This window comes from Squalius cephalus, assembly GCF_949319135.1.
Source record: "Squalius cephalus genome assembly, chromosome: 16".
NCBI lineage: Eukaryota > Metazoa > Chordata > Actinopteri > Cypriniformes > Leuciscidae > Squalius > Squalius cephalus.
The window spans coordinates 4974881-5002075 of NC_137137.1; the positions used below are offsets into that span (position 1 = coordinate 4974881).

Consider the following 27195-nt stretch of genomic DNA (forward strand, 5'->3'; position numbering starts at 1 on the left):
TTTTATGATTGTGAATGAATTTACACAAAATTGCTGAAATTAAACACATTTTACACAATATTTGACCCATAATTCTCTCTCTCTCTCTCTCTCTCTCTCTCTCTCTCTCTCTCTCTCTCTCACACACACACACTCATGTTTTATGGGGACTTTCCATAGACATAATGATTGTACAAACTGTAGCCTATTCTCTCCCCTCTTCTGCAAACGTATCAAATTGACTCCAGATTGAACCTCGCGTGGACTAACGCAACCACAGGCCACATTCACTCAGCCTGTAGGCGGAACCACATCCATGGTGGTTAATGAGACAAATCAACTGAACGCTCAACGCTGGCGTGGTGCGCGTGCTGTGAAGCTTTTGGGTTTTTGTATTAGTCATATAATACAGATTATTTCTTTTAAATAACTTCTGCTGTGTGTTCATAAACTCCACGCGGTCTGCAATGTGGACCACGGCATTGTTGGGCATCGCAGTTGTTGTCTGTGCCGTGAGTAGCGACAGAAGTTTAGAGGACAAGGGCCGCGTGGAATTACTGCGAGTGCGTGAACTGTCGCAGCAGCCGCGTTATGGCGCGTGTTGGTCTCGAGCGCTGGAGAAAATACAGTCAAGCTGCAAAGATTTCAGTGATGATGTGCAGAGCAAGATTGCCTTGTCCTTCACACACTGCCACCTGCAAAGGTCAAGAGCTCATTTTACTGGAATCAACTGAAACTCGTTGAACCAGCTAAAGGTTGTTAGGTGTTTTAAGAAGATCTCGTAGCCTGGCCAAGCTGGTTTTCATCTGATCACCCATCCTGACTAATTCCCAAAACGCCAACAGATCAGACTGGGAGATCTGCAAACCAGTTTAGCCTCGTTTGAGCTCCATTTAGGCTAGTTTAGTTTGTCTGTCTGTCATCTATCTTTATGTCTGTCTATCATTCTATCTCTATTTATCTGTCTGTCTATCATCTATCTTTCGGTCTATCTGTCTATTGCTCTCTATCATCCATCCATAAGACATTTATCATAGTCTTTTCCCTGCTGTCTATGACTGTATCTGAACTGAACCAGTTGAGAAGTGCTGGTTTAGCCACAGTGTTGTGACTTCATTCAACATAAAATTTTCCCTGTATTCTGTCTCTAATTTTATTGCAGGTCAGGTCGTAGTTTCCCAGAATGTCCTGAAGGCAGTGATGTCAAAACCTGCACACAAGACATGGATCCTGTGGCCTTCAACACCTACACTGAGTTTTTTACCCATGCACACAGTATATGTCATTATTTGCAGAGTGAGCGCTGGCAACAAAGAGCTGAGAACACCATTTACAGGTACAAAGGTCCCTAGTGCATATTTCGAATATGAAGGGTATTTATGTGTATAAAATATTAATGTAAGCCCATGTTCATCTGTGTTTCAGGTTGACTGAGAGTTCAGCAGGGGTGGCGGAGCAGTTGGCATCTACCCAGCGGATGGCAGAAGATCTGGTTGTGGCCCAAAGTGCCGCGCTGAAATCCCAGGAGAGCATCCTCCGCAATGGAGAGGAACTCAAGAGCACCCTGCAGGACTCAACTCAAGGTGCTGGTTACTATCTAAATGAGAAGGGAATATGCTTATGGAAGTGTGTCATTTGGTTTAGAATCACTGACAGTAAAAGAGTTAGCAATAAAATGTCAAAATACATTTAAAATAGAAAGATAATACTGTTGAGGTAATCTGAGAAACTTTCATGGCATGTAGTTAATGGGGATGCTACTAGGATGTTGAAATTCTGGCCAGTATATGGATGTATAATGTATAGTATAAAAATACAATTTATTTTAAGATTTGATAGAATTACATTTAACAGTATTATTAATGTTTTTAAAGAAGGTAATTTAAATGTGAAAATTGGGGAAATTAGTGTGCACAATGAAAAATTCAATATCAGTAATAAAAAAAAAACTAACTTTAATATTTGCTGATAATAACTAATATGTTAGCAATATATCCCTAGCAGAGGCGGCCTTTGCGATTCAGAGGCCTGTTTCAAAGAAACAGTTGGAGGCCCCCATATAAGAAGAAAAAAAGTCAGACAAGCATTTCATGCAGTGCGATTTCAATTATTATTATTATTCAACAATGGTATCTCATATTTCACTCATAATAGTCTATTTATAAAAGCATTGTATCTACCACTATCTACGCATTCTATCTCTTTAAACCATTGTGAAATTCTACTTTTAAATAATGAAACTAAACCGCCAGTAGGTGGCGACAACTCATTGTCTTAATGAGTGAGTCATTGAATTATTCACTCAAACGATTCGTTCAAAATGCCTGATTCATTCAGGTATGAGTGAGTTGTTGAGTCATTCATTAGAATGATTTGTTCAAAAACATGGATTCATTCAGTAAGGAAACATCCCTGTGTTGCTCGGAGACATGCAATGGCTCTGTTGTGGATTTGTTTGGAATTATTTTTATTGGCGAAATAGAGCAAAAACAGACAATAGAATGTAAGTCACCTAATATTAACTTATTGTTCATTGAACTGTTGTATTAAATAATGACATCTGCAAGCATGCTGATATTCGGGAAAACAGCACTCTTGCTCATATAATATTACTTAACTTGCTAAATCTTTTATAAATAGTAAAAACAAGAACTCGCACAGAGATTCTGGCGTCTGCACGGCGTGATGGCGGGGGGTGGGGCTTTTTTTTCTAGCACAATCCGAGACCCCCTTACTTTTTATGACAGTTCTTGCAAGTTTCTGCAATTAATTCAATTTATTCTGCAATTAATTCGCGCTTAACCACTTAACATGCAGACTCCATTCCAACTGTTTTGTAGATCATTTTAGTCTAATTTGAGCATGTTGTAGAGATGAGGCAATCACTGCAAATAAAACTGAAGCATGTGCTTGACCTCAATTTGTCTGTTCTTTTACTTCATTCTTTGCATGTGTGCTATAATCCAAACTGAGCTAAAATGCTTGAATGTTTCAGGACTGAAAGATGTATTTGCGGAGATGAGGCATTCTGCGCAGGAGCAGCAGGTGGCATTTGCGGAAATCTTTAACCGCGTAGCATTCCTCCAGAGCTTCATCATGTCTGAGACTCACACGTTTAGTTCCCTCTTCTACAACGCTCTGGGCATTGGCGCCTCTTATCTTCTGACCTCTGTGCGACGTACAGCTGGAGCCAGGTGAGTATAAACCTGTCAGTCAGTGCCGACAGTGCTTGTAGAATAGATAATGCTGTAGAAATAGTCAAAAGATTATAATTTTTTTCCCGCTGAGTTTTTTGCCGAAATATAAATGAGTTTTTCATGACCTTTTCAGACCCTTTTCTGAAGAATTAAGTGGCCCTTTTCTGTGTAAATCTCTATGCATCTGAAATGAGAAATGGTCCTTCACTTTTAGTCAGAAGCTACAGGTTTTGTAACAATGTTGTTTTTAACTGTCATATCCTTCAATAACTGCCTGTATTATATTGTGAGATGATCACAAAACACTTCACACTGAAATGTGCCATTCAGACTGTTAAAGGGGTCCTATTATACTTTTTTACTTCTTCAACTTTCTTGTGTAATGTTGCTGTTGTTTCTTATTCTTAAGAAATAGTTATTTTCTATTCTTCTGGGAACGTACACACCACAAAATTCCTCATTTAAATAATTAAAAGCATGTGCAAAAATAAAGAGCGAGGCCTGGTTAAGTTGCGTTAGTAGTGTGTTGAACCTCACGGTTATGGTAAGGGGCGTGATATTTCCCAAACATGCTCAAAGCGGTGGATGAATCACGACACACTGGTCCAGCCGACCAATCAGAGCGCATCACACTTTTTGGAAGGAGGGGCTTCATAGAGACAGGAACTAAACGGAGCGTTACAGCACTGGTTTGGCTGATTTCCCCTCATCAGAGTAGGCACCGTGTGCATATGCTCAAATGTGTGCATCTGTCTGAAATCTGGGCCCAGTTGTTCAAAAAGGTTCATCTGGATCAGAATAATTTTGGGCCGTTTTACAAAGCAAAATAGGATAATTTCACAATGCTATGTAAAGAGCAACAGGTAGAAGAGTCAGTGTGTGTTTTTATTTGATGGAAATTTAATTTAAGGAAAACAACATAAACAAAGAAACATCCTCTTCCATTTTCTATTTCCTTTAAACAATCAAACCCTTACGGAGGCACTAAAGGGACATGGAGATGGAGAAAAAAATGTAATGGGAGAAAAATGATGTATTTTGACACTTTTTGCTTTCTCTTGCAAAAGTTTTCCGTTCCCCAAAGAAACTTTGCGTTCTTTCATAAAGAACTCAAAAGTTTTGAGTGAACTCAATGTTTCTTGAGAGAATGCAAAAGCATTAAAATGAATTTTTCCTCCCATCACCATGTCCCAGTAGGGTTTCCGTAGCCATGTGATCCACAACAAAAACAATCAAATATACATGCAACAAGGGATGCAATTGTTAGAAACTACTTGACTTGACTCATGTCTGATGATTGTGCCAATGTTGTTTATATACAGCAATTTAAAAAAAAATGTTTTTTTAAATAATTGTATTAATTTAGTTTGATATTGACAGTTGTTTGGTGGATAATTTTATGACAATTTTTTTTTACTGCTCTGTTAAACAGAGCAAAATAAAATTATAAATGTGTGTATACATTACATGATACGAATGTTGTATTTTTTGACCAGTTTTAAAGTTTTATTACTTTTTTTGTTGTTGTTTGTTGCTGGAATCCACTATTCTGCTGGGATCAGGATAATCCTGTATTTTATAATTTTTTTGGATCAAAGGTCCAAATTTAGGATTTAAGGATTTTAAATTTAGGAAGGTCCAGGATTTTAAATTTAGGAAGGTCCAGGATTTAGTAATCCTTCTAAAAAAATGTTGATCAGCACAAACTGATGATTTGATTCAGATCAAAACCAAGATTGGTGCCTGGTTTCACAGACAAGGCTTAAGACTAGTCTCAGATTAAAATGCATGTGTGAGCTGTCTTAACTGAAAGCAACTTGCACTGACATATCTTTAAAAAAATACACACCAGGAATGTAAGACACGTTTAAAGGCACTTAAATGTCCTAATTTACTCAAGGCCTGCTCCTGGCTTAATCTAAGCCCTGTCTGTGAAACCAGGCCTAGATTTTGTGAACAACCCTTTTTCAAGATTTGATCCAACTGATAGCCGAAATCCAATCAGATTACTTTTGAACAACTGGGCACAGAATCTTCTGCAAGTTTGGAAAAAGCCATTTAAGAAGCTTATTTCCAATAAATTGTCTCTTTGGACTGGGAGGATGTTTTGAAGTTTGAGTGGGTTTCTCAGTACAATTTACCTTTTTAATAAAAAGTTCTCCGACACTGACATTGATTCATCATGTTTCATTTTAGATTTTTCCTTTTTGGGCTCGTGGCTTTGAATATATACCTTGAAAGGATGATCTGTAAGACGGTGTTGGAAAATGAAGACCACGGTTTTCAACAGATGGTAAGACTAATGCATTATACTGAATGTGTTAGAATTGGTCCAGTAATGTAAATGGTATAATCTCGTTTTTGTTTACATGCCTTTTTAACCATTGTTTTGATCAACTTTTTTTTTGTTTCTGTGAGTGTGATAAAGAGGCTGAAGTTTGTCTTTCTTTCTTGCTATTGAACATTAAATGTTCCCCTCTTAAAATCTTTTTTTAATCTGTTTTGTGCAGTGTTACAGAGTAGTTGTACTTGGGCCTAAACCATGGTTTACTTTCTTGCACATTGTTAATATGTACAGTTGCAATCAAGTTATTCAACCCCCATTGCAAATCAAGTTTATTGGCAAACTTTACAGACTTTCAGCTGTTTGCAATGAACAATGAATTTGGTTTCCCCAAATTCAACTGAAAATGCAACTTTTAATGACTTTAGCAGTTACAAAATTCTATCATATTCTCTGTCCCTTGCATTAGTATGTTAATTGCATAAACAAGAGTGTTGCACTTGATTTGATTTCTTTAAACGACAACAAAAACCCTCCCTGGTGCCCTGATATGTAAAAAAAGTTTTTAAAGTCAACACCGCCACCATGGTCTATGTTTAAAATGTGTGGAATTAAATAATAAAAAATGAATCTGTATACTGTCAATCATGATTTTATTGGGATGTTTTTTGCATAGGAGAAAATCACTTTTTTAGTTGGGCTTCTAAGAAAAACCATGGTCCTTGTCGGCTGCCTTGTTCTGCTGTACTTTTCTCTGCGCTACCGGAATATCAGCCGAGAGAGTCTTGAAATCCTCAAGGAGCTCAAAGAGACCCGCTCTGATCTTCAGCAGGCCTTGCAGAAAGCAGGTATCTCCAAGAGAGCAGGTTCATTGATATTTAAAGGGTTTAGTTCCAGAATCTGTTCTTGATCTTTCATGTGATACCTTCTAGAATGTATCTCGGCGTCTGTGGATGAATGGAAGAGATCCAGACGAAAACACTGGGAAAGCAAGTGGGAGGAGAGAGATGACAGTTTAGTGATTCTGCATCCCTCTAGCGTCGTGAGTGCGGCCCTGTCGACATTCTCTCCGTCTCATGACAGTAAGCACTGCTTCCAAAAGTGTTGACATTTTAATCTGAGCAGGAGTCAATCTGCATGTTTCACAAGGTGACCTGTGCTCAGATGGTGATGTAAATTTGTTTTATGAAAGATATGCAGTTCAGCATTATGTAATATGGATTAATATTTCAGCTATCATTCTAATATGTTGAACTAGCCTTAAAGAGGGTTTCTGTGGGACTTAAAAAGTCTTAATTCGCCTTTACACAAATAAAGCTCTTAAATCAAAGCAGAAAGTCATGGGATTAAATGTTAAATTTCTAATTTCCACAGTGTTTTTGTCCTGATTCCAATACGAATATAGAAACATCTTTAAATTAAGGTGCATTTACTTGAGATGCAAATGTACAATGAAGTCTTGGCAACTTGGCAAAATCAAGTGAGTTTATACTTGAAACAAAAACAAATACCTGTCAGTGAGTTATGAAAACATCCCTATGAATGAAGTTGATTTTTCTGAGTGCATTGGCAGATATTTGTTCTGCTTTGTTTTAATTATAAACTTGCTTCATTTTGATCAATTTCACAGAAAGCAAACTTTATATTTTGTTGTTTTGCATATCATGTAAATGTATCTTGATTTAAGAATCGTTAGACAGTTTATTCCTTACGTTTTCTTTACTTGGTCTTAAAAAGGTCTTTAAAAAGTCTTAAAGTCCCCCTGTGGGGGAAATCAAGTTTTTAATGTTGTTTATATTTCTGTGTGGTGTTTTTGATATGCTTTGAGACAAACCAAGTGCAAATTCATAAGGCAACACCATTGCTGAGTATTTTCTCCTTAAAACAGTCTCAAAATCGTGGTTTGAAATCAAGTCACAAACTACCTTGCAACCAATCACGTCAACTTGTGATCAACCAGTGAATCTGTGAGCTGGCGTGAGTGGAGGCGGGGCTCATTTGCATAGTCATAGAACTGCATATACTAAATGAGGCAAGGGTGTAGAGTTGCATTCAAGCTATTTTAAGACATGAAGAATTTATTTTCAGGGAAAAAACGTTTAAATATGTCATTTTGGTGATCAAAGATGAGTTTTAAGCGATACAATTATTGACTACAGGAAAATTACCTTCATGAAACCTGCAGAAACCCTGTTAAATGAATCCTAATTTCAATGCAAATTTGTATCGTCATCATCAGCCAGACATCACGAGGCACAGGGCACCTCAGAAGCTCTGAAGAGACGTCAGCGGCGCACCTCAGGGTCTCGTTCGCGGATGGCTTCCGCCACGGTCTACAGTGTGCTGGTGGATGACAATGAGGTACTGTAGCACAACAATACATCAATTGTATTCATGTTTCAGGGATATTTCTTCATTATTTAGTCATTATTTACTCACCCTAATGTGGTTTCATTTCAGGAAGTTGATTATTAAATAACTTCTGGAGGAAGTTTTTGATAATGGCCCCTTTAATAAAAAGTTCTGTCATGAAACTCTAGCAATTGTGCATGTCTATTGCAAAAACTGCAGGGCATGTGTTGTCCAGCTGTGTTTTGATTGCAAATGTCCCTTTGCTCATATATTTGCATCGTTTCCCCAGCAGCCGAGGTATAGCCTGAGAAGTCGGAAATCTTTGTGCGGTTCAGAAGTTAGCCGAGTGAAGGACTGATGCAGAATATCTGGAAAATGTTTTATTGCTAATCTCTGGACCAGATCTTTGGATGGCAGAGATGCCAGATCATCAGAAAGAACTGAACCCTTTGAAAGGTCAGAAAGATCAAGGACGTTTCATCCTTTCTTAATGTATGTTGTTTTTATTGTTTTATTTTTACATATCCAATAAATAAATTCCAGTGTAACAATTTAAGAAACTGTCGGTTTTAACTACTGTATCAGAAAACCTGTTCCCCTTTACTACGAGTATGACAGGTAAATTGTTTATCTGACTTTCTAAGCAAGACTGACATCTAATGGTCAAACTGTGTAATTGACGCCACCAATTATAGAAAAGCCTCAAACCACCTTCCTAGTCAAATACTGTATTTAGTGGTGGGTAGGTCCTTTTTGCTCTTTAAGTCAAAAATGGATTGAATTCTGTAATATATTTCAGATGCAGGAATGGATTTGAAATCGTCTGAACCTCATTATACCTGCAATGATGATAAACATCCAAAAAATGCATTGCATAGAGAGACGTGTGAAGAGATCCAGTCCTGCAGCTGGACAGAATCTACTGGCTCAACTCAACTTGTATAAACATTACAGAGTTTGATGGCGCTCTTTCCACCCATAACATGTTCATTTATGGGAAAACACACTCAGAAGGTTCACACTGCTGACAGAAAGGCAAAGGGTCGGGGTAATATCAAAAAACCTGTCATGGGCTTGTCAAAGTTATTTTTTACTCTGAGATAACAAGAATTGAAAAAGATATTAATTATATTGCTTACAGGAAATGACATCTTTTGGTTAGGACCATTGAGTTTGGTTTTTGCACATTTTCATGACAAATTGAGTTTGTTTTAAATAATTTTAAATGTGTATTTTAAAAAATAAATTTTTTATACATATTTAAGAATGCGATTGGACATGTTGTGCAATTCAAACATTACTAAGTTGAATCTTAAATGCAGTCATAATTCATTTACACGATGAATCATGTGCCATAAAAGGTTATATGACAATGGATTGCTATTAACCTAATGACACCCAATTATATCCGCCCAAATGCAAAACTGGCTAAAAGTTGAATCGGAGTTTTTTTTGTTTTGTTTTTTCTCCCTCTGAGACCTCTTCAACTTGAGCTACTGGTGCAATGTAGGTCAAATGGGACGAGTCCATGTTTACAACCACTTCAGCTCTCCTCCAAAATCCACATATTTTTATGGGGTGTAAATGTTTAATTTATGAAATATAAACGATCTTCCCGATTAGGACACAGGAGTTTCTTTTCATGAAGGGGGAACGTTCAAATCCTTTGAACGTCTTTCCTCTGCCTCAGATTTCAAGCACAAACCCTTAGGAAAAGAAAGGGAGAGAGGGAGAAAAAAAATGAGAAACAGACTTTGGGAAAAGAGGAGAGAGAGATGGAGGGGGTTGAAGCTCGGTTTCATATGTCCTGGTGGAGGAGGAGAAGGAGGAGGTGGTTTTCAGTTTAACACACTTTGGCGTTGTCGAGTCCCACAAAAGAACGGACGAGCAACCGGTGGAGAGCGACAAGAGCGGAATTGTAACATTGCAACATTGTAACAATGGAACGTTGCGACAATGTAACGTTTGTTTAGCGTTCGAATCCCGCTTAAAAGACGCCGACAGTCGGAGGAGTTTTCAAACCGCGAATGTGAATTGTGTTTAAAGCAGCTGAGTGTGCATATTTTTGGATACGGTTATTCCGAAAGGAAACGGAGGGGAAACCCGTTGGAATAAGAACGACAATATGCGGCGCCTTAAAGAAGAAGTTTAACGGGAAAGTTCGTTTTAAAACGCGAATGTCACTAACAGAACCAATGTGGTTATTCAAAGCTGTTTTGCATTGGAAACGTCACGTAAAAATGTCAATCTCTTCTGATGTGGATTCATAATGTCTGTACGTTATTCATTGCGTCTGTTTGTGTACATTCTGTGAGCGCCTATGAGGATGACCGTAAGACTGCAAATGGCATAAGAGGATGATTGCTTTTCATAAAGGTCACTGCGTATTGGGAGTTCTTTATAACACATTTGCTTGGACTTGTGTGTGGTTCTGGTTAAACTGATCGTTGATGGCTGTTTCTGTTGCTCAAAGCGACTTGGATCGGATTGACTCTCCACCGGCTGATCAGGGGGGATCGATCTGCCTTATCCAGCATCTACAGGAGGAGGAGGTCGTCGGGACACAAGAGTGGCTGGTGGTTTTGCACCTGGACTATTTTACGGCTTTTATATCTGGACCTGGAATATAGAGCCCGTTCCCTGGAAATAGCTCGCATCTTGTGCCCTATATGCCTGCGTGAGGGTTTTGCAGGCAGGGATGCAGTTGAATCGACCCAAGAGCGCGCATCTCATCAGCTCCTCCAGTCCGCACAATTCATCCTCCTATTCCAACCAGTTCAAAAGCATGCGCTTCTCTTACCACATCAGCAGCGGCTTATCCAGTCCACAGCCAGCCCTGCGCAGAACAGGTGAGTCTGGATCTTAAATCACACTATAAATATGCTCTGATCCCAATATTATTTCCTTATAGCAAGAGTGTTTTGGTTTCTCGTGCAGTACTGCCAGTGCCAAAGCATCATTACACATAACAGACTCAGGGGTGACACTGATGCATGCAAACGTAGATGTGTCAGTGACAAATAAGGTGCCAACCTCTTGGGAAAGTAATAATTGCATTGTTGTGTTAATATTTTTGTTGTTTAAGCCATTTTCTACAAAAAAGTGATTTATTGCCTCTATAAAAATGTCAAGTGATGTAACCACCGTTTTCAAATATATTTGTTCAAGTTTGAATCATACGTTTTCTTCAAGATTACTGTATTTAACCTGAACGACTTTTCAAAAAAGGCTGAAAAATATGTTTTAATATCACAGTCATGAGGTCCTGTCTGTTTTGATGGTTTTCTTGTCACATGACGACAAAATGACTTCCTGTGTGTTGGTTATGCCACACTGACTTTAATTTGGGTGACAATTTTTTTAAATGATGAAATATTATACCATACTTATTACATTTTTTTCTTCAAGAATATCAGCCTTTCAATATCAATCTGTATGGTTACATCACCTTGACCATTTTTACTTAAACTTTTTAATTTACTTTTTACTTTAAATGATTTTTAATAAAAATAAAAAAAGTTTTGTGTTTGTGATATAGTTGAGTTACCTTTTTAGTGTATATTTGATGGACTTAAACAACAAAAACGAGCATCACATCATTGATCCAAACGTAGATAAAAATCTGATAAAAACTAAAAGCTTGCAGGTTAAAACCCCGGGTAGATACACAAACTATGTCCGTTGTGTCCTTGAGTAAGACACTTAAGCTCCAGGGACTCCAGAAGGACAGAACCTGTAGTAAATGTAGGATAAATTAGTGTATTATGGATTTTTTTTGTTGTTGTTTTTTTTGTTAAAGTTCTACAATTTACTACAATTGTTACCTCAACACTCCAAAACAAAAAAATCACACTTCAATCAATCACATAACAGCCCGGCATGACAATGTTGACAACAGATATAAGTAATATTCATATAGAGAAAATGTGCCCAACATTGTGACACATTACCCTAATTCATCCAACTGTAAATTGCTTTGGACAAAAGCTTCATCTAAAGGGCAAAATAGTAACGCATTTGTGTTGATGTAAACCGAAACATAGATGTTGAATACTTGGAATGCTTGATGTTGAAATGCTCTTGACTCCGGATGTCTTTAAGACTAGAAAAATGCCACCACTCCAGTCCTTGTGTCTAGTATATTGTGTAGGCGCTTGTACGGTCGAGTCCCAGAAAAATCACCTTTACACTATATTAAGCTGGTTTTAATGATTACTGGAAAGAAATCAGCATTTGTCTTATTTATCCTGCACAACACTGAAGCAATTGTGCTCTGAATGAATGTGCTTGAAGACAAGGTCATCAGTCACAGTGGCATAATGTATTATCCTGCCAGCGCACGTTTGTCTCAGAGGACAGCATGTCACTAAATCAATGCCCTACCAGCAGACTGACATTTTCATGTGATTCCCATTCAAAGGAGATCATAGCTACATTTATAAAGAGCATGCAGTGAGTATCTTGATGAAACCGTTTGCAGTAGCCACAGTCTATGTAGTGAAAGGCTGTTTGTGATGCAGTTCGTCAGATGTTCGTTGTGCATGTAATGATATTCACATGCTCCGCTGCTCACTTGCTGATAAGGCAACAGCAGAGACCTTGAAGCGAAGCCTCGTCGTCCTCGTGTGTCTTTTTGAAGCTATACGCTGCCATGTTTGTACTCGACTGTGTGGTTACTTGAGGTTCTGTCTGTTTTGGATATTTACTCAAGCACTGCACTGTGAAATCCAATTAAATGTGTCTGGAGTTCAGTTCAGTTCAGTGGGTTGCATGTGTGCTGACCACCATACTCGCTAGTGGCTTTTAGAAACGTGGCTGATGCACTGGAAGGCCAAACGCGCGAAGCGCCGTCCCTGGTGAAGGTCTTCTTTAATAACTAGTGGTATTTGCTCAATCCATTACTGTTGCTCATGGTTTGGGTTAGGGATTTGTACAAACCCTTGACATTGGTGATTGTCCTGTACTGTTTGCACATGAATGGTGCTTTAAATTGTGTGGGTTACATGGCTATTGTTCTGCAGTGCATGATGATATCTTGTGCAGTCAGTCTGTGTTTGAAGAGCACATCATGAATAATCTGATGTTGACCTTAAAGAAGGGAGAATAAACGTGGAGTAGAACTGTTGCTGACTGAACACAAGAGGATCAAACGAACCTGGATTATAGAGCGCTCGAACGAGAACAGTTTCCATTATCACTCATAAAAATAGCATGTAGGCTGTTATTTTGAAGCGTTTTTATCCTCATTGCATATGACAGTAACAGATGGGGTTGTGACTCGTGGGGGTTTTGTTCACACATTTAAAGTTATTACTCTAAAATGCATTCAGATCTGCAATCAATATAACTGGATCAGATATGTTTGATCGCTCTTAAAGCGATAGACTTGCTGTTTAAAAGAGGCCTAGCTGGAGACATCATTGAATGGGTTTAATCATGTGAATTCTTAGCACTGATTTTTATCAAAAGGTTGGGGTTTGAAAGAGTCTCTTCTGCTCACAAAGGCTGCATTTATTTGATCACTAATGCAGTCAAAACAGTAATATTGTGAAATAGGATTAAAATTATGTGTACTATGTGAATATATTGTAAAATGTAATTTATTCCTGTGATCAAAGCTGAATTTTCAGCATCATTACTCCAGTCTTCAGTGTCACATGATACTTTGTGTGTGTGTGTAACATTTTTATTCTTACTGTTGATAAATTTAATGCATCTTTGCTACATAAAAGTATTATTTTACTAAAAATACTTTTGCTTGTAGTACCAACTGACATCAGTGTTTTTTTTTTGTTTTTTTTTTGACTTGGCATGTTTTCTAAAGTACATTGGAGATCCATGTAAATGCCATGAAAATGATCATAAATCATTCAGCATCATGGTGGTATTATCATTTGATACCATTAATGTACCATGATATCGCCACAGTTATTTTTTTTCCAGGAAGGTCTCAGTGGGAAGAATACATTTTAAGAATACATTATTCTGTTGTAGAAATAATTACAGAAACCATATTTTCTATGTCTCTGAGTTTGTTTGCCTTGGATGAAGGAGTTTTGCTGGAAAATGTAGGAATGTGAGGGAAGAACGTGTTGCAAATACTTGGATCCGTCTATTCTTAAAAGGGTGTGTGTCTGATCAACGCTCGAGTACGATCAGCCCCACAACTCCCATGATCATTGTCACATAGTTTTGGAAGACAATCTCATCTCCTCCCAGACTGATATCACGATAGCTGTGAGCGAGAAAACTGCAGCTCCTTCAGTTCTGATCATTCTGAGCGGCTGCTGTTATTATGACAGTGTGAAAGCGCAACAGTTCTCATTGGTCAACTGCCAACTCGGTAGATGAGTAGGAAGTCTGTCTGGCTGCTCGGCCTGGCGCTCTGTGGAGAATTACACTTGTGTGAATGAGCCAAACTCTCTGTAAATCTCCAGAGCGCCGTTAAAGAAACAGTTCTCGAGATGTATCCATATATAGGTTGGGAAAGGAGGAGACCGACTCTGTACTGGGAGATTGTGCTTTAGGAAGTCCCATATGCAAAACAGACCCACGCACATGACCCTCTAGGCCTCTTTTATAAACGCAGAGTATGGGACAAGACAGTACGTTTACTTTACCTCGCCCTAGTTTACAACAGCAAGGTTTCCAGAAGTAAAAATCGCAATCATTTGCACCTCAGAGAAAATTATTTTAAACCGTAACATATAAACCTTTGAAGATAGACTTGCTATGAAATATGAGGTTGTTAAACGATGATATGTGTTTCTGTGACAGCCACAAATAAGTGTGATAAATTACGGCTGTAAACACCCGCCCACTCCCATGAACCACTGTTGATGACATAATCGAGTCAATCTTCCTAAACTCCCAAACTACTTAGACTCTCAAACTACTTATATGTTTGTACATAAGTGCAATAAATTAAAAATATATTGTTTTTATACTAATCAATGAGTATGAATCAAGTTTTACTTTATTTATTTGTTTGTTTGCCTCAATTAAAAGTTTGTAATTTTGTATTTATTTCAGAGCTGGTTGGTTTGTTTCATGGTTTAGAGCTCTTTTGGAGAAAATTAATTGGGGAAATAAAGTTCCCCTTTCAAGGTCATTGAAAATGTGGACGATTACTGTTGTGCTCTAGTCGTAGTATCATCATCTTTGCTGAGTAACAAATCATGTGTGACGTCTAGTCAAAAATTTTGTTTTATTAGTAAGTGCAGCCTATACAATGAAAGTCTTCATGCAGAACTTGAAGGATCAAACTATTCTCTTTATATTGTTTTTCCAAGTTTCTCTTGAAAAGTCTGATTCGTTTTGGCAGAATCATTGATAGAAAGAAATTTGATCAGATAGAAATGTGAAATCTTAAATCTTGGCCTTCATAAATGCTTTGCTGACCTCAGCCTCTGGAACAATGGCAGCAGAACTATGCCTTCAATTCAGCAGACGTACCCCTTTAAGACGTTTATAAACGCCCACATGCTCATATAAAAGCCATCTGGTGGAGAGATTAGATTACTCTGAGGTGGTTGTTTCCATTCTGGATGTGTGTCTTCATTTCCAATATTATGAATTGTGAAAATTGTATGTTTGCACACTTTGTAGCACTAAATGACCTTCAAACCCATACATTTACGCATCACAGTAATTAGTATTTAGGGTTAGAGAATTGAACAAACCCATAAGTATTAAACTTTGGTGTGTGAATAGTTGATGTATATATTGATTTAATAGTTTATGTATATGAATGATACATTAAATAAGCATAAGAAGCTGTCCAAATGTTTTTGTCTCATTACTGGATTAGGAAAGAAATCATGTCCAAGAACCTCAAGAGCCTAAAGAAACCTAACATACTTTTATTATTGGTACAGACTAGTACAAGTCTATCATTCATTTCCATAAGCACATTCAAATTATGGGTCATCTAGTCATCCAAAAACAGACTACTTTAAGGTTTTTTTTCTTATACACTACCGTTCAAACATTTTGTCTGAGACTTTTTAAAAATGCTTTTGAAAGAAGTCTCTTATGCTCACCAAGGCTGCATTTATTTGATCAAACATACTGTAAAAACAGCAATATTGTGAAATATTATTCAAATTTTTAAATAACTAGTTTCTATTTTAACATATTTAAAAATGTAATTTATTCCTGTGATGCAAAGCTGAATTTTCAGCATCATTACTGATGACTTCAGTGTCACATGATCCTTCAGAAATCATTTTAAAATGCTGATTTACTGCTCAAGAAACATGTATTATTATTATTGAAAACAGTTGTGCTGTTTAATATTTTGGAAACTGTGAAGGTTTTTTTCTCCATTCTTTTAAATAAAAATTTCAAAAGAACAGCATTTATATGACAGAGAAATCTTCTTTCGTGACATTATACTGTCACTTGATCAATTGAATGAATCCTTGTCATATCTCATGGTTGCACAAATTAAAACTATCCAATCAAGACCATCTACAGTTACTGGTGTTCCTCAGGGCTCTGTTTTGGGCCCGCTTCTATTCATTATCTACTTACTCCCTCTTGGCCACATTTTCAGGAAATATGGTATCCATTTTCACTGTTCCTCTAATGAGACCCAGCTCTACCTGTCTTCCAAACCCTCTGGCTCTTTTCCTCCACCTTTGACCAGCTGTTTAGCTGAAATTAAAGATTTGCTTTCAGCTGACTTTTTAAAACTCAATAGTGATAAAACTGAGGTCCTACTTGCAGGCACAAGATCTACTCTAACTAAATCTATCTGGGTGTCATTCTGGATAGCACACATGTTAATAATATCACGCGTACTACATACTTTCACCTCTGTAATATTAATCAACGCTGCAATCTTTATCCATGCACTGGTTACTTCACGTATCGATTATTGCAAAGTTCTTCTTACTGGTCCTCCTTCCAAACTTCTCTATAAACTTCAGTTATTTCAGAAGTCTGTGGCTTGTGTTCTTTCTAGAACTCCTTCTACTGAGCACATTTCCCCAACTCTCCAGCGACTACACTGGCTTCCAGTAAAGTATCGCATTGATTTCAAAATTCTGCTTCTCACATTCAAGGCAATTCACATCTCACTCCTCCATACTTTACTGATCTTCTTCATATTTATACCACTTCGTGCACTCTAAGATCTTCACTCTCACTTTCTCTTGTCACCACGTATACGCCTAACTACCATGGGAGCTAGAACTTTTAGCTATGCAGCCCCTCGCCTGTGGAATTCTCTTTCAATATTCGTAATAGTGACAGTCTGCATACTTTCAAATCCCATCTTAAGACCTACCTTTTTACCCAGGCTTTTTTATTACCTACTTTTATTAGCCTGTATTGTAATCTACTGTATCTATGATGCATGTGTGCTGTTATGTTATTTGTATTCTGTGATGCTAATGGGATTGTTTATTATTTATTTATTTTCTTTAATTCTTTAATATATTACTGTTTTGATTGCTTGTAAGGTGACCTTGGGTGTTATGAAAGGCACTGTTAAATAAAATGCATTATTATTATTATTATTATTATTATTATTAGGGCCCGAGCACCGATGGTGTGAGGACCCTCTTGGAATTGCTCTGTTTATTATTATTATTATTATTCTTCTCCGCATTGAATTGCATTTTTGAGGGCCTAAACATGCGCGAAAACTCACGAAACTTTGCACACGCGTCAGAACTGGCGAAAATTTACATCTGATATAGGTTTCAGAATTGGACGGGGCAAAATGGCTCGATAGCGCCACCTATAAAAGTTCAACGGAGTGCGCCTCCTGCAACGTTCCACGTACGTGCACGAAATTCGGTACATACGTGTAATGACCTAATACCTACAAAAAAGTCTCTTGGAGCATAGCCCTAAACACAACAGGAAGTCAGCCATTTTGAACTTCCTCTCAGATTTTTGTGCAGTTTTTGCCATTTTCAGGCCTCGTACTTTAACGAACTCCTCCTACAGTTTTAATCTGATCATCTTCAAATTTGGTGAGTGTAATCTTAAGGCCTTTGCGACGTTAAATTGCGAAGATCTTGAGTTTTCGTCAAAGGGCGGGTCCTCGGCGGCCTTACAAATTTCGATGTTTCGCCATGAAACAGGAAGTTGCTGTAACTCAGGCATGGAATGTCCAATCTCCCCCAAACTTCACACGTTTGATAAGAGTTCTGTCCTGAACACATGGCCATGCTCATATTCAGTTATAGTCATAGCGCCACCTGCTGGCAACAGGAAGTGACATGTTTAACACTGTTATGGACTCCTAATAACATATAAAAAAGTGCCAGCAAGTGCGAAACATGCTAACAACATACTAGAAGCATGCTAAAACATGCTAGCAAACTCTTAGCTAAGTGCTAAAGCATGCTATTATTGCAATTAAATAGGAATTTGCTGTAACTCAGGCATGGAATGTCCAATCTGCCCCAAACTTCACACTTTTGATAAGCGTTCTGTCCTGAACACATCTACATGATAATATTCAGTTATAGTAATAGCGCCACCTACTGGCAACAGGAAGTGTCATGTTTAACACGTTGATGCCATTCTAGCAACATGTTAAAAATGCCATTGAGGTCTAAACATGCTAGAAACATGTTAAAACATGCTAGCAATACTTAGCTAAGTGCTAAAGCATGCTAATTCAATGAAACAGGATGTTGTTGTTACTCAAGAAGGCAATGTCCAATATGCGCCAAACTTCACACTTTTAATAAACGTTCTGTCCTGAACACATGACCATGCTCATATTCAGTTACAGTCATAGTGCCACCTGCTGGCAACAGGAAGTGACATGTTAAACACTGTTGTGGACATATAAAAACATATAAAAAAAGTGCCAGCAAGTGCTAAACATGCTAACAACATACTAGAAACATGCTAAAACATGCTAGCAAACACTTAGCTAAGTGCTAAAGCATGCTATTGCTGCAATTAAATAGGAATTTGCTGTAACACAGGCATGGAATGTCCAATCTGCCCCAAACTTCACACGTTTGATAAGAGTCATGGCCTGAACACATCTACATGAGAATATTCAGTTATAGTAATAGCGCCACCTGCTGTCAACAGGAAGTGACATGTTTAACACTGTTGTGGTCTCCTAATAACATATATAAAAGAGCCAGCAAGTGCTAAACAGGTTAGCAACATACTAGAAACATGCTAGCAAACACTTAGCTAAGTGATAAAGCATGCTATTACTGCAATTAAATAGGAATTTGCTGTAACTCAGGCATGGAACGTCCAATCTGCCCCAAACTTCACATGTTTGATAAGAATCATGGCCTGAACGCATGCCTATGCTCAAATTCAGTTATAGTAATAGCGCCACCTACTGGCAACAGGAAGTGACATGTTTAACACGTTGATGCCGTTCTAGCAACATGTTAAAAATGCCATTGAGTTCTAAACATGCTAGAAACATATTAAAACATGCTAGCAATACTTAGCTAAGTGCTAAAGCATGCTAATTCAATGAAACAGGACTTTGTTGTTACTCAAGAAGGCAATGTACAATCTACCCCAAACGTCACACGTTTGATAAGAGTTATCTCTTGAACACATGTCCATGCTCATATTTAGTTATAGTCATAGCGCCACCTGCTGGCAACAGGAAGTGACGTTTAACACTGTTCTTGACTCCTAATAACATATAAAAAAATGCCAGTAGGTGCTAAACATCCTACCAACATACTAGAGACATGCTAAAACATAATAGCAAACACTTAGCTAAGTGCTAAAGAATGATATTACTGCAATTAAATATGAATTTGCTGTAACTCAGGCATGGAATGTCCAATCTGCCCCAAACTTCACACTTTTGATAAGCGTTCTGTCCTGAACACATGACCATGCTTATATTCAGTTACAGTCATAGCGCCACCTGCTGGCAACAGGAAGTGACATGTTTAACACTGTTGTGGACTCCTAATAACATATAAAAAAGTGCCAGCAAGTGTTAAACATGCTAACAACATACTAGAAACATGCTAAAACATGCTAGCAAACTCTTAGCCAAGTGCTAAAGCATGCTATTATTGCAATTAAATAGGAATTTGCTGTAACTCAGGCATGGAATGTCCAATCTGCCCCAAACTTCACACTTTTGATAAGAGTCATGGCCTGAACACATCTACATGAGAATGTTCAGTTATAGTAATAGCGCCACCAACTGGCAACAGGAAGTGACATGTTTAACACGTTGATGCCGTTCTAGCAACATGTTAAAACATGCTAACAATGCTTAGCTAAGTTCTAAAGAATGCTAATTCAATGAAACATGACTTTGTTGTTACTCAAGAAGGCAATGTCCAATTTGCACCAAACTTCACATGTTTGATAAGAGTTCTGTCCTGAACACACATCCATGCTCATATTCAGTTATAGTCATAACGCCACCTACTGGCAACAGAAACTGACATGGTTAACACAGTAATGCAGTACTAACCACATAATTATTGTGTACTAAGCATGCTAGAAACAGACTGAACATGCTAGCAACACTTAGCTGAGTCATGAAGCATGCTATTATCACCATTATACAAAACATTTTGTAACTGACTTTGACATACTCTTACTATATATACCTCCTTAAATGTACATTTCCCAACCATGCTCTGCCTTCCTAAAGCCACCGAGTGTTGATGGCACGGGTGCGAGGGCCCTTTCATCGCTGCTTGCAGCTTTAATTATTATTATTATTATTTGTTGAATAAAAGTCTTAATTTCTTTTCTTTTTTTAACTTTTGAATGATAGTGTTAATTTTTTAGTTTTAAGCCATCAGAAAAACTGACATTGACATAATGAATATCCATGCGTGTCGATTGGGTTTTACCTTAAATTGGGTTTATGACCTTTTACCGATAAAAGACTACAGTTTAAACTTTAAGGTGTTGACGTGACCTCACAAGCTGTTGTGTTAAGCATAATTGTAATGTTAATGCACTCATTGTGAATTAAATAGATTATTTTGGAAACAAAACAGTTCCCTCGTGCTCAAGTAGTTATTTTTTTATTAAATGGAGAGAAATTGCAAATACAGAGGAAAAGGCAGTGTAGCAGAGAGTTTATCTGATTATAGTTTCACTTTAGCATGTTGATTTATCAGCCCTGCGTAATATTTAGACATGGTCTACACTTTCTTTATTGTTGTAGAGTAGTGTGATTTGGAGCCTTTGGGGAAATAAACAGTGGAGTGAATGGAGCAACTGGGAGCTGTGTTGATGAGGCTTTACTGTTCTGTTTTTCTTGTTAGGATCCCATAAAAGTCTCTCTATTGGTTTTTGCATGTTTTCATTTTTGTTTCATAATTGCATCCACATTTCGTGCTGTGCAGGATATGAAATAAACACAAACAGAGCAGGAAAAGTAAAAAAATAAAAAAATAAAAATCGGTTTGGTCGTTGCTTTAGGATCAAACTGTTTCAGGTGTGTTTCAGAGCAACCGTTTCCACAAAGCAAAAATGGATGTTTAAAAAGTTTAATATTTTAAAGGGATAATTCACCCAAAAATTAAAATTCTCTCATTCACTCACCCTCATGCCTTCCCTGATGTATATGACTCTCTTCAGATAAACTCAAACAAAGATTTTTAGGACAAAAATCCATCTCTGTGAGTCCATATAATGCAAGTGAATGGCTGCTGCTCGGCTGACGCTTGATAAACCACACACAGCGATTGTGGGGGGAATCCATACGACCTCAGTGGATGAATCAATGTCGATAGGTCTGTGCTTACGAACAATCATAAGAGTGAGACGTGACGTAAAAGATTTTTTTTCTTACACACATCTATCATTTCACTTCAGAAGACATTGATTCATCCACTCGGGTTCACGATTTTTCAAGTGTCAGTTGAGCGATGGCCATTCAATGGCATTATGGACTCACAGAGATGGTTTATTTTCCTAAAAATCTTAATTTGTGTTTAGCTGAAGAAAGAAAGTCATATGCATCGGAGATTGTAAGTAAATGATGAGAGAATTTACATTTTTGGCGAGCTATCCCTTTAAAGTTAGTGTTTGTATGAGCACTTGTAATGGTGATGCTTTTGCACACAGCAAACACTGATAGATTCCACTTCTGTTGAGCTTCCAGAAGGTCCATAGTTTCATAAAAACAGCACAGTTGTACGTAAAGAGTTAAATGATGAGAAAATATAGCTATCAAAGAGCACTGACAGGCATTTCGGTCACACATGCACCACTCACGGGTATAAATAGAAACCTCAGAGGTTTGGCCAGGGCTCACGGAGAAGAACTGAAGGGACACAGCCATGATGTTACAGAAAAAGCAATGGTCGTTCATGGGAGTCGTCAGTTTCACCAAATCCTGCACAAGCTAAAGTGCGTTTACTAGTCAACCCCCAACCCCATAAGAATGAGATTTTGCCCTTGAGCAAGACACTTGACCTTTGCTTCTCCTAAACCACATGACCTCTAGTCCCCTTAGGCCGCTTTTTTTATATTTCCCCAGTGATGTCGAGGTTATCATAAGCGTTCTATATTATGTAAACCCTGGGTGAGTAATGCATGTGATAGCCTGAAGCGGATGTGATGAATCGCAGTGCCGACTGAGCGAACAGTCTTTAGCAGGTACTGTGCGAGTGTTAGCTAGCTGTGAACAAAGTGACAGCGTGACAGTCTGAGCGAGATGCTATTACTGTTCTCTCACCTTCCGCTTCCCTTTCCTTCCTTCTTAATTCAGTGAAAAACACTTGCACCTTATGGCTGCTTCGTATCTGTTTAAATGCAAAGGCAAATTGAATAAACCAGGACCTGTCTAGATCTCTTAGGTGGAGGATAGCTAATAGGGAAACAGAGATACAGGGGAATCTTTCTTGTGCACTTTATGCATGGGCTGGTATTGTACTTTATTATATTATTGTATTTTTATTATGTTTTTTTTATTATTTTACTTTATTTTATTGTACTTTTTTTTTTTTTGGTTAATGTAGTACAGTATTTTGTCATTTACTTTTAAAAATAAAAGAATACATTTATAAATGTAAAGATTATTTTTCCTTGGCTTTTTTTTGTTTTTGTTTTTTATTTATATTTATTTCCTTTTATTTATTTATTTTATATATATATATATATATATATATATATATATATATATATATTTTTTTTTTTAATGTATTATTTTGTTATTACTTTTATTTTTATTTTTATTTTTTATTTTTGTTATATGAAGGTCACATCACAGACATATTTCCTATTTTCCAAAGACGTTATTGTATTTCCTATTGAAACAGGAAGTTTGGACAGGACATATTTGTCCCACTTTTTCATGGATCTTTTAAATGTCCCATTTTGTAATTTGTTTTTAAATTATGTCTTCATTTATTTTTGCTGTTTTTCAAGTGCCCTTTATGCCCCAAACATTCAAACTTATTATATAGTTTTACTATTTATATATGTATGTATGTTTTTCCACTGCAAACACAATATAGATTTTGTTTTTGTACTTGATTACCAATGTAAACGAAAAGCTTATCACATTAGCCTTAACATGACAAAGGAGTAGTAAAAATGTTTGAAATTTGCTCCATGGAATATTGTCAAGTAAAACACAAAATAAGAAATGATGAAAATGACATATCCAACAGTGGACATATTTGCATATAGTTTATAGAAAATCACAATTATCTTCTGATGCAAATATGTCCACAGTTGGACATTGTTATTGGACTAAATAAACTAGTGAGAATAGTGATTTAAGAGATAGAGATTGCCCATGTTTGAAGAAAGACCCTTAAATGAATAAGACTGCATATGGAGTGTGTGTGTGCGCTTGAGCTAAAATGCTATCTGCTACTGCAGCTGTAGGCAGAGGATGAGATGAGGGAAAATCAAGGGAAAGTGAAGACAGTGTGTCACTGTGTCAGCGTGTGGGAATGCCGTGCTGCTGTTTGAAACCACGGACAACGTGGCAGGACTCAGGAGAAAGAGAGCGGAAGCTCTAATCGCTCGAGAGGGAGCTTTAACCCACTCGCTCAAATCCTGGACGCTTTAATCTGCTCAAGTAAACGGGGAGGGCTTGATAAGTACAGAGATGGGTTTCAGAATCACAAGCTGATTAGACGGCTCACGAGAGAGAGAGACGAATGTGTGTCTGGAGAGAGGAGGGGGAGGAGGGGGCGTCTTCGGTCTCTGCTTCTCCACAGCAGAAAATGTAATGAGAGAGGCAGACAAAATACAACATGTGACCTCTTAACCACGTTTTTTTCCAGCAGTGAAGGGATGAGAGAAATGCATGCACTCCATGGATTTTCCTATACGTGTAGCATTTTATGCATTTTTTTCAGCATGGTCCACATCCAAGTCCACGTGTGCACTGGTGTCCATGTATTAATGACAAAACCATATGATATGATAGACCGATGAATCATATTCATCTGATCCATGGGTCTTATTCATGATAAGAGCAAAATGAATTTCTGTTTTCTATGTAAATTGTCTCATATAATTCAATGCAGCAGTTAATGTAGAAATGTGTGCATTTGGGGGATGCTTTTATCCAAAGTGACTTGCATACATTTGATCAGCTCATGCATTCTCTGGGAATGAAACATATGACCTTGGCGTTGCATGATTTACTGTTTGAGCTGTGGGAACACTTGCGATTTTTATGAAGTCATTGTGCTCGTTTCATGAATGTTCCTTTGTTTTGGATGTTACTTTTTATGCAGTGGGTAATATAACTGTTTGTGAATGTAAAAGGTCTGTAAAGATTCAAAGATCGAAGTGCACGAATAATTGAGTTATTGTCTCCCAAAAGAAAAAAACAAAACAATTCTGAACTGCCTGAAACGAGAATTCCTGCACAAACCTATGTAGGTTTCGTAGCAAATTTGCATAATGCCAGTCTATGGTCTTCATTGGCTGCCCACAAACAACATCTTTGATCCTCATACACTGTATGTAACTGAGGCCTGGAAGAGTTCATGTCTGGTTCATGTTGTCAACATTTTCAGCTCTGAGAAAGCAAATCCACTTCTAAAGGATGAGGACATGGGCTGGAATTGATGCACTATATTCGTTCAGCTCTCTCGGCTCCGTGACTTTAAGATTGTCATTATGAGACTCAGACTCAAATACCAAAGTCAAAGATCACTGAACCCACATTCCAGCCCCGTCTGAGCTGAACAAAGCATTGCATTCCTGACCGCTCGGAGAAGAGCTCATCTATACACACAATAGTATCAGAATTGAAATAGAAGCATGGAACGCTTGTAACCGAAGCAAGGTGGATTTTCTTTGCAAGAGATAAGTGAAGCTACTCGCAGTAAAAATCAATGGCGTCATAAATCTTTTACTCCTCATGCACCATTCTGAAGGTTTTCCTTGCAACCCGGTTCAATCCCTGAGAGAGATGCTTTGAGCAGGTTTGGTTTAGGGAAGACCGTAGATCGCAGAGGTGTAGCGTTATCTTAAGCCGTTTACAACAGAAACTGCTTTTGGAGGAAAACTGATAAAACCTTCCGTGTCCTTTTGAAGTTTATCAGGAATCTACTTATTTAACCCTGGTTTACATACATTGTTCACATAATTCTGGTAAGTAGGATGCTAAAAACTGAGTTGCATTGTAAATGCTAACTGCTTATTATATACAGTCACTTGAAAGTCAGCTGAGGCTTGTTTTGAAACGGACCGGATGTTATTAATCATGTTTTTATGATCATGCGTTCTCACCAGTGAGCATACGACCAGCCCCCTCTATCTGAGAGTGTTGTTAGACATCTGCTAAAGGGGGCGTAACCAATCCAGCCCTCTGGGAGTGAGTTCGACATGTCAGCAAGCAAACAGCTGAGACTCTCAAGGCCTCATTCGGCCCTACAGTACGGCGCTCACACCAGCTCCATTACAGACACAAGACCCTGCAGTTCAACAAAAGCCCACCGTAATCCACTGATCCACTTGTCCTTCACTATGCCTGTGTTCAGAATAGCATGTCGTACACTACTCTTACTATTTGTGCAGTATGCAGCTGTGCAAATGTTTGGTGTGCATGCATGGAATATCTGAATGGCCTTCTATATTTGTATTGCCCTTCATTTGATCTTCCATTTCCAGTGTGATTCTTGAACCGGAAACATTATTTAGACATTATTTGTACAGAAAATTGGATTAAAAATGAGATTTTTTTTGTTGTTTTTTTCTCAGATTAAACATTCAAATTCATGAGACCATGACAGTGTTGTTTACACTAGTGTTCAAAAGTTTGAGGGTGGGAAGATTTTTTTTAATGTTTTTGAAAGAAGTCTCTTATGCTCACCATCGCTGCATTTATTTGATCAAAAATACAGTAAAAATAGCAATATTGTTCAATATTTTTGCTATATAGAAGAATGTTTATACACTTAAAGTGTAATGTGATCAAAGCTGAATGTCCAGCATCATTACTCTAGTCTTCAGTGTCTAATGATCCTTCAGAAATTATTCTAATATTCTTATTATTATCATTAATGTTGAAAAACCATGTGCTGCTTAATAATTTTTTTCAGGTTTCTTTGATGAATAGAAAGTTAAAAAGAACAATTTATTTGAAATAGAAATCTTTTGTACACTGAAAAATGGGTTTGCACACCAATTTTCATTTAGAAATGATTAGTAAATATCACAAATATTTCAAAGAAATGGTCATTTAAAAAAATGTCTGTACTGTCACCTTGATCAATTTGATGCATCCTTCTTGAACTATTAATTATTTTATTATATACACTCACCTAAAGGATTATTAGGAACACCTGTTCAATTTCTCATTAATGCAATTATCTAATCAACCAATCACATGGCAGTTGCTTCAATGCATTTAGGCGTGTGGTCCTGGTCAAGACAATCTCCTGAACTCCAAACTGAATGTCAGAATGGGAAAGAAAGGTGATTTAAGCAATTTTGAGCGTGGCATGGTTGTTGGTGCCAGATGGGCCGGTCTGAGTATTTCACAATCTGCTCAGTTACTGGGATTTTCACGCACAACCATTTCTAGGGTTTACAAAGAATGGTGTGAAAAGGGAAAAACATCCAGTATGCGGCAGTCCTGTGGGCGAAAATGCCTTGTTGATGCTAGAGGTCAGAGGAGAATGGGCCGACTGATTCAAGCTGATAGAAGAGCAACTTTGACTGAAATAACCACTCGTTACAACCGAGGTATGCAGCAAAGCATTTGTGAAGCCATAAAACACGCACAACCTTGAGGCGGATGGGCTACAACAGCAGAAGACCCCACCGGGTACCACTCATCTCCACTACAAACAGGAAAAAGAGGCTACAATTTGCACGAGCTCACCAAAATTGGACAGTTGAAGACTGGAAAAATGTTGCCTGGTCTGATGAGTCTCGATTTCTGTTGAGACATTCAGATGGTAGAGTCAGAATTTG

The 27195-nt window shown here is 37.7% G+C and overlaps 2 protein-coding genes across 7 annotated transcripts in view; both read left to right on the forward strand.

Annotated features, from left to right (window-relative positions):
* Positions 1-222: 222 nt before the first annotated feature.
* LOC307174201 (uncharacterized protein) lies at positions 223-8845 on the forward strand. 5 transcript variants are annotated; one of them, XR_013823959.1, is made up of 10 exons: positions 224-682; positions 1142-1315; positions 1405-1562; positions 2975-3173; positions 5373-5469; positions 6137-6308; positions 6393-6542; positions 7700-7821; positions 8102-8268; positions 8612-8845. XR_013823959.1 is itself a non-coding variant. In XM_079897923.1 (9 exons), the coding sequence occupies exons 2-9, from the start codon at positions 1203-1205 to the stop codon at positions 8168-8170; spliced, it is 1080 nt and encodes a 359-aa protein (XP_079754049.1). In that variant the 5' UTR covers positions 223-341; positions 1142-1202; the 3' UTR covers positions 8171-8351. The 5 variants fall into 5 exon arrangements, 4 of the variants coding, with proteins under 4 accessions (XP_079754049.1, XP_079754047.1, XP_079754048.1 ...); XM_079897923.1 differs by lacking the exon at positions 8612-8845 and having other exon boundaries at positions 223-341; positions 8102-8351; XM_079897921.1 differs by lacking the exon at positions 8612-8845 and having other exon boundaries at positions 8102-8351.
* A 1531-nt stretch (positions 8846-10376) lies between these two features.
* Positions 10377-27195, forward strand: part of fgd1 (FYVE, RhoGEF and PH domain containing 1) — a 48448-nt gene continuing 31629 nt past the window's right edge. For both annotated transcript variants that reach the window (XM_079897161.1, XM_079897162.1), the window contains exon 1: positions 10377-10661. In XM_079897161.1, coding sequence (XP_079753287.1) covers positions 10511-10661 — 151 coding nt within the window. In that variant the 5' untranslated portion in view covers positions 10377-10510. The remainder of the gene's footprint in view (positions 10662-27195) is intronic.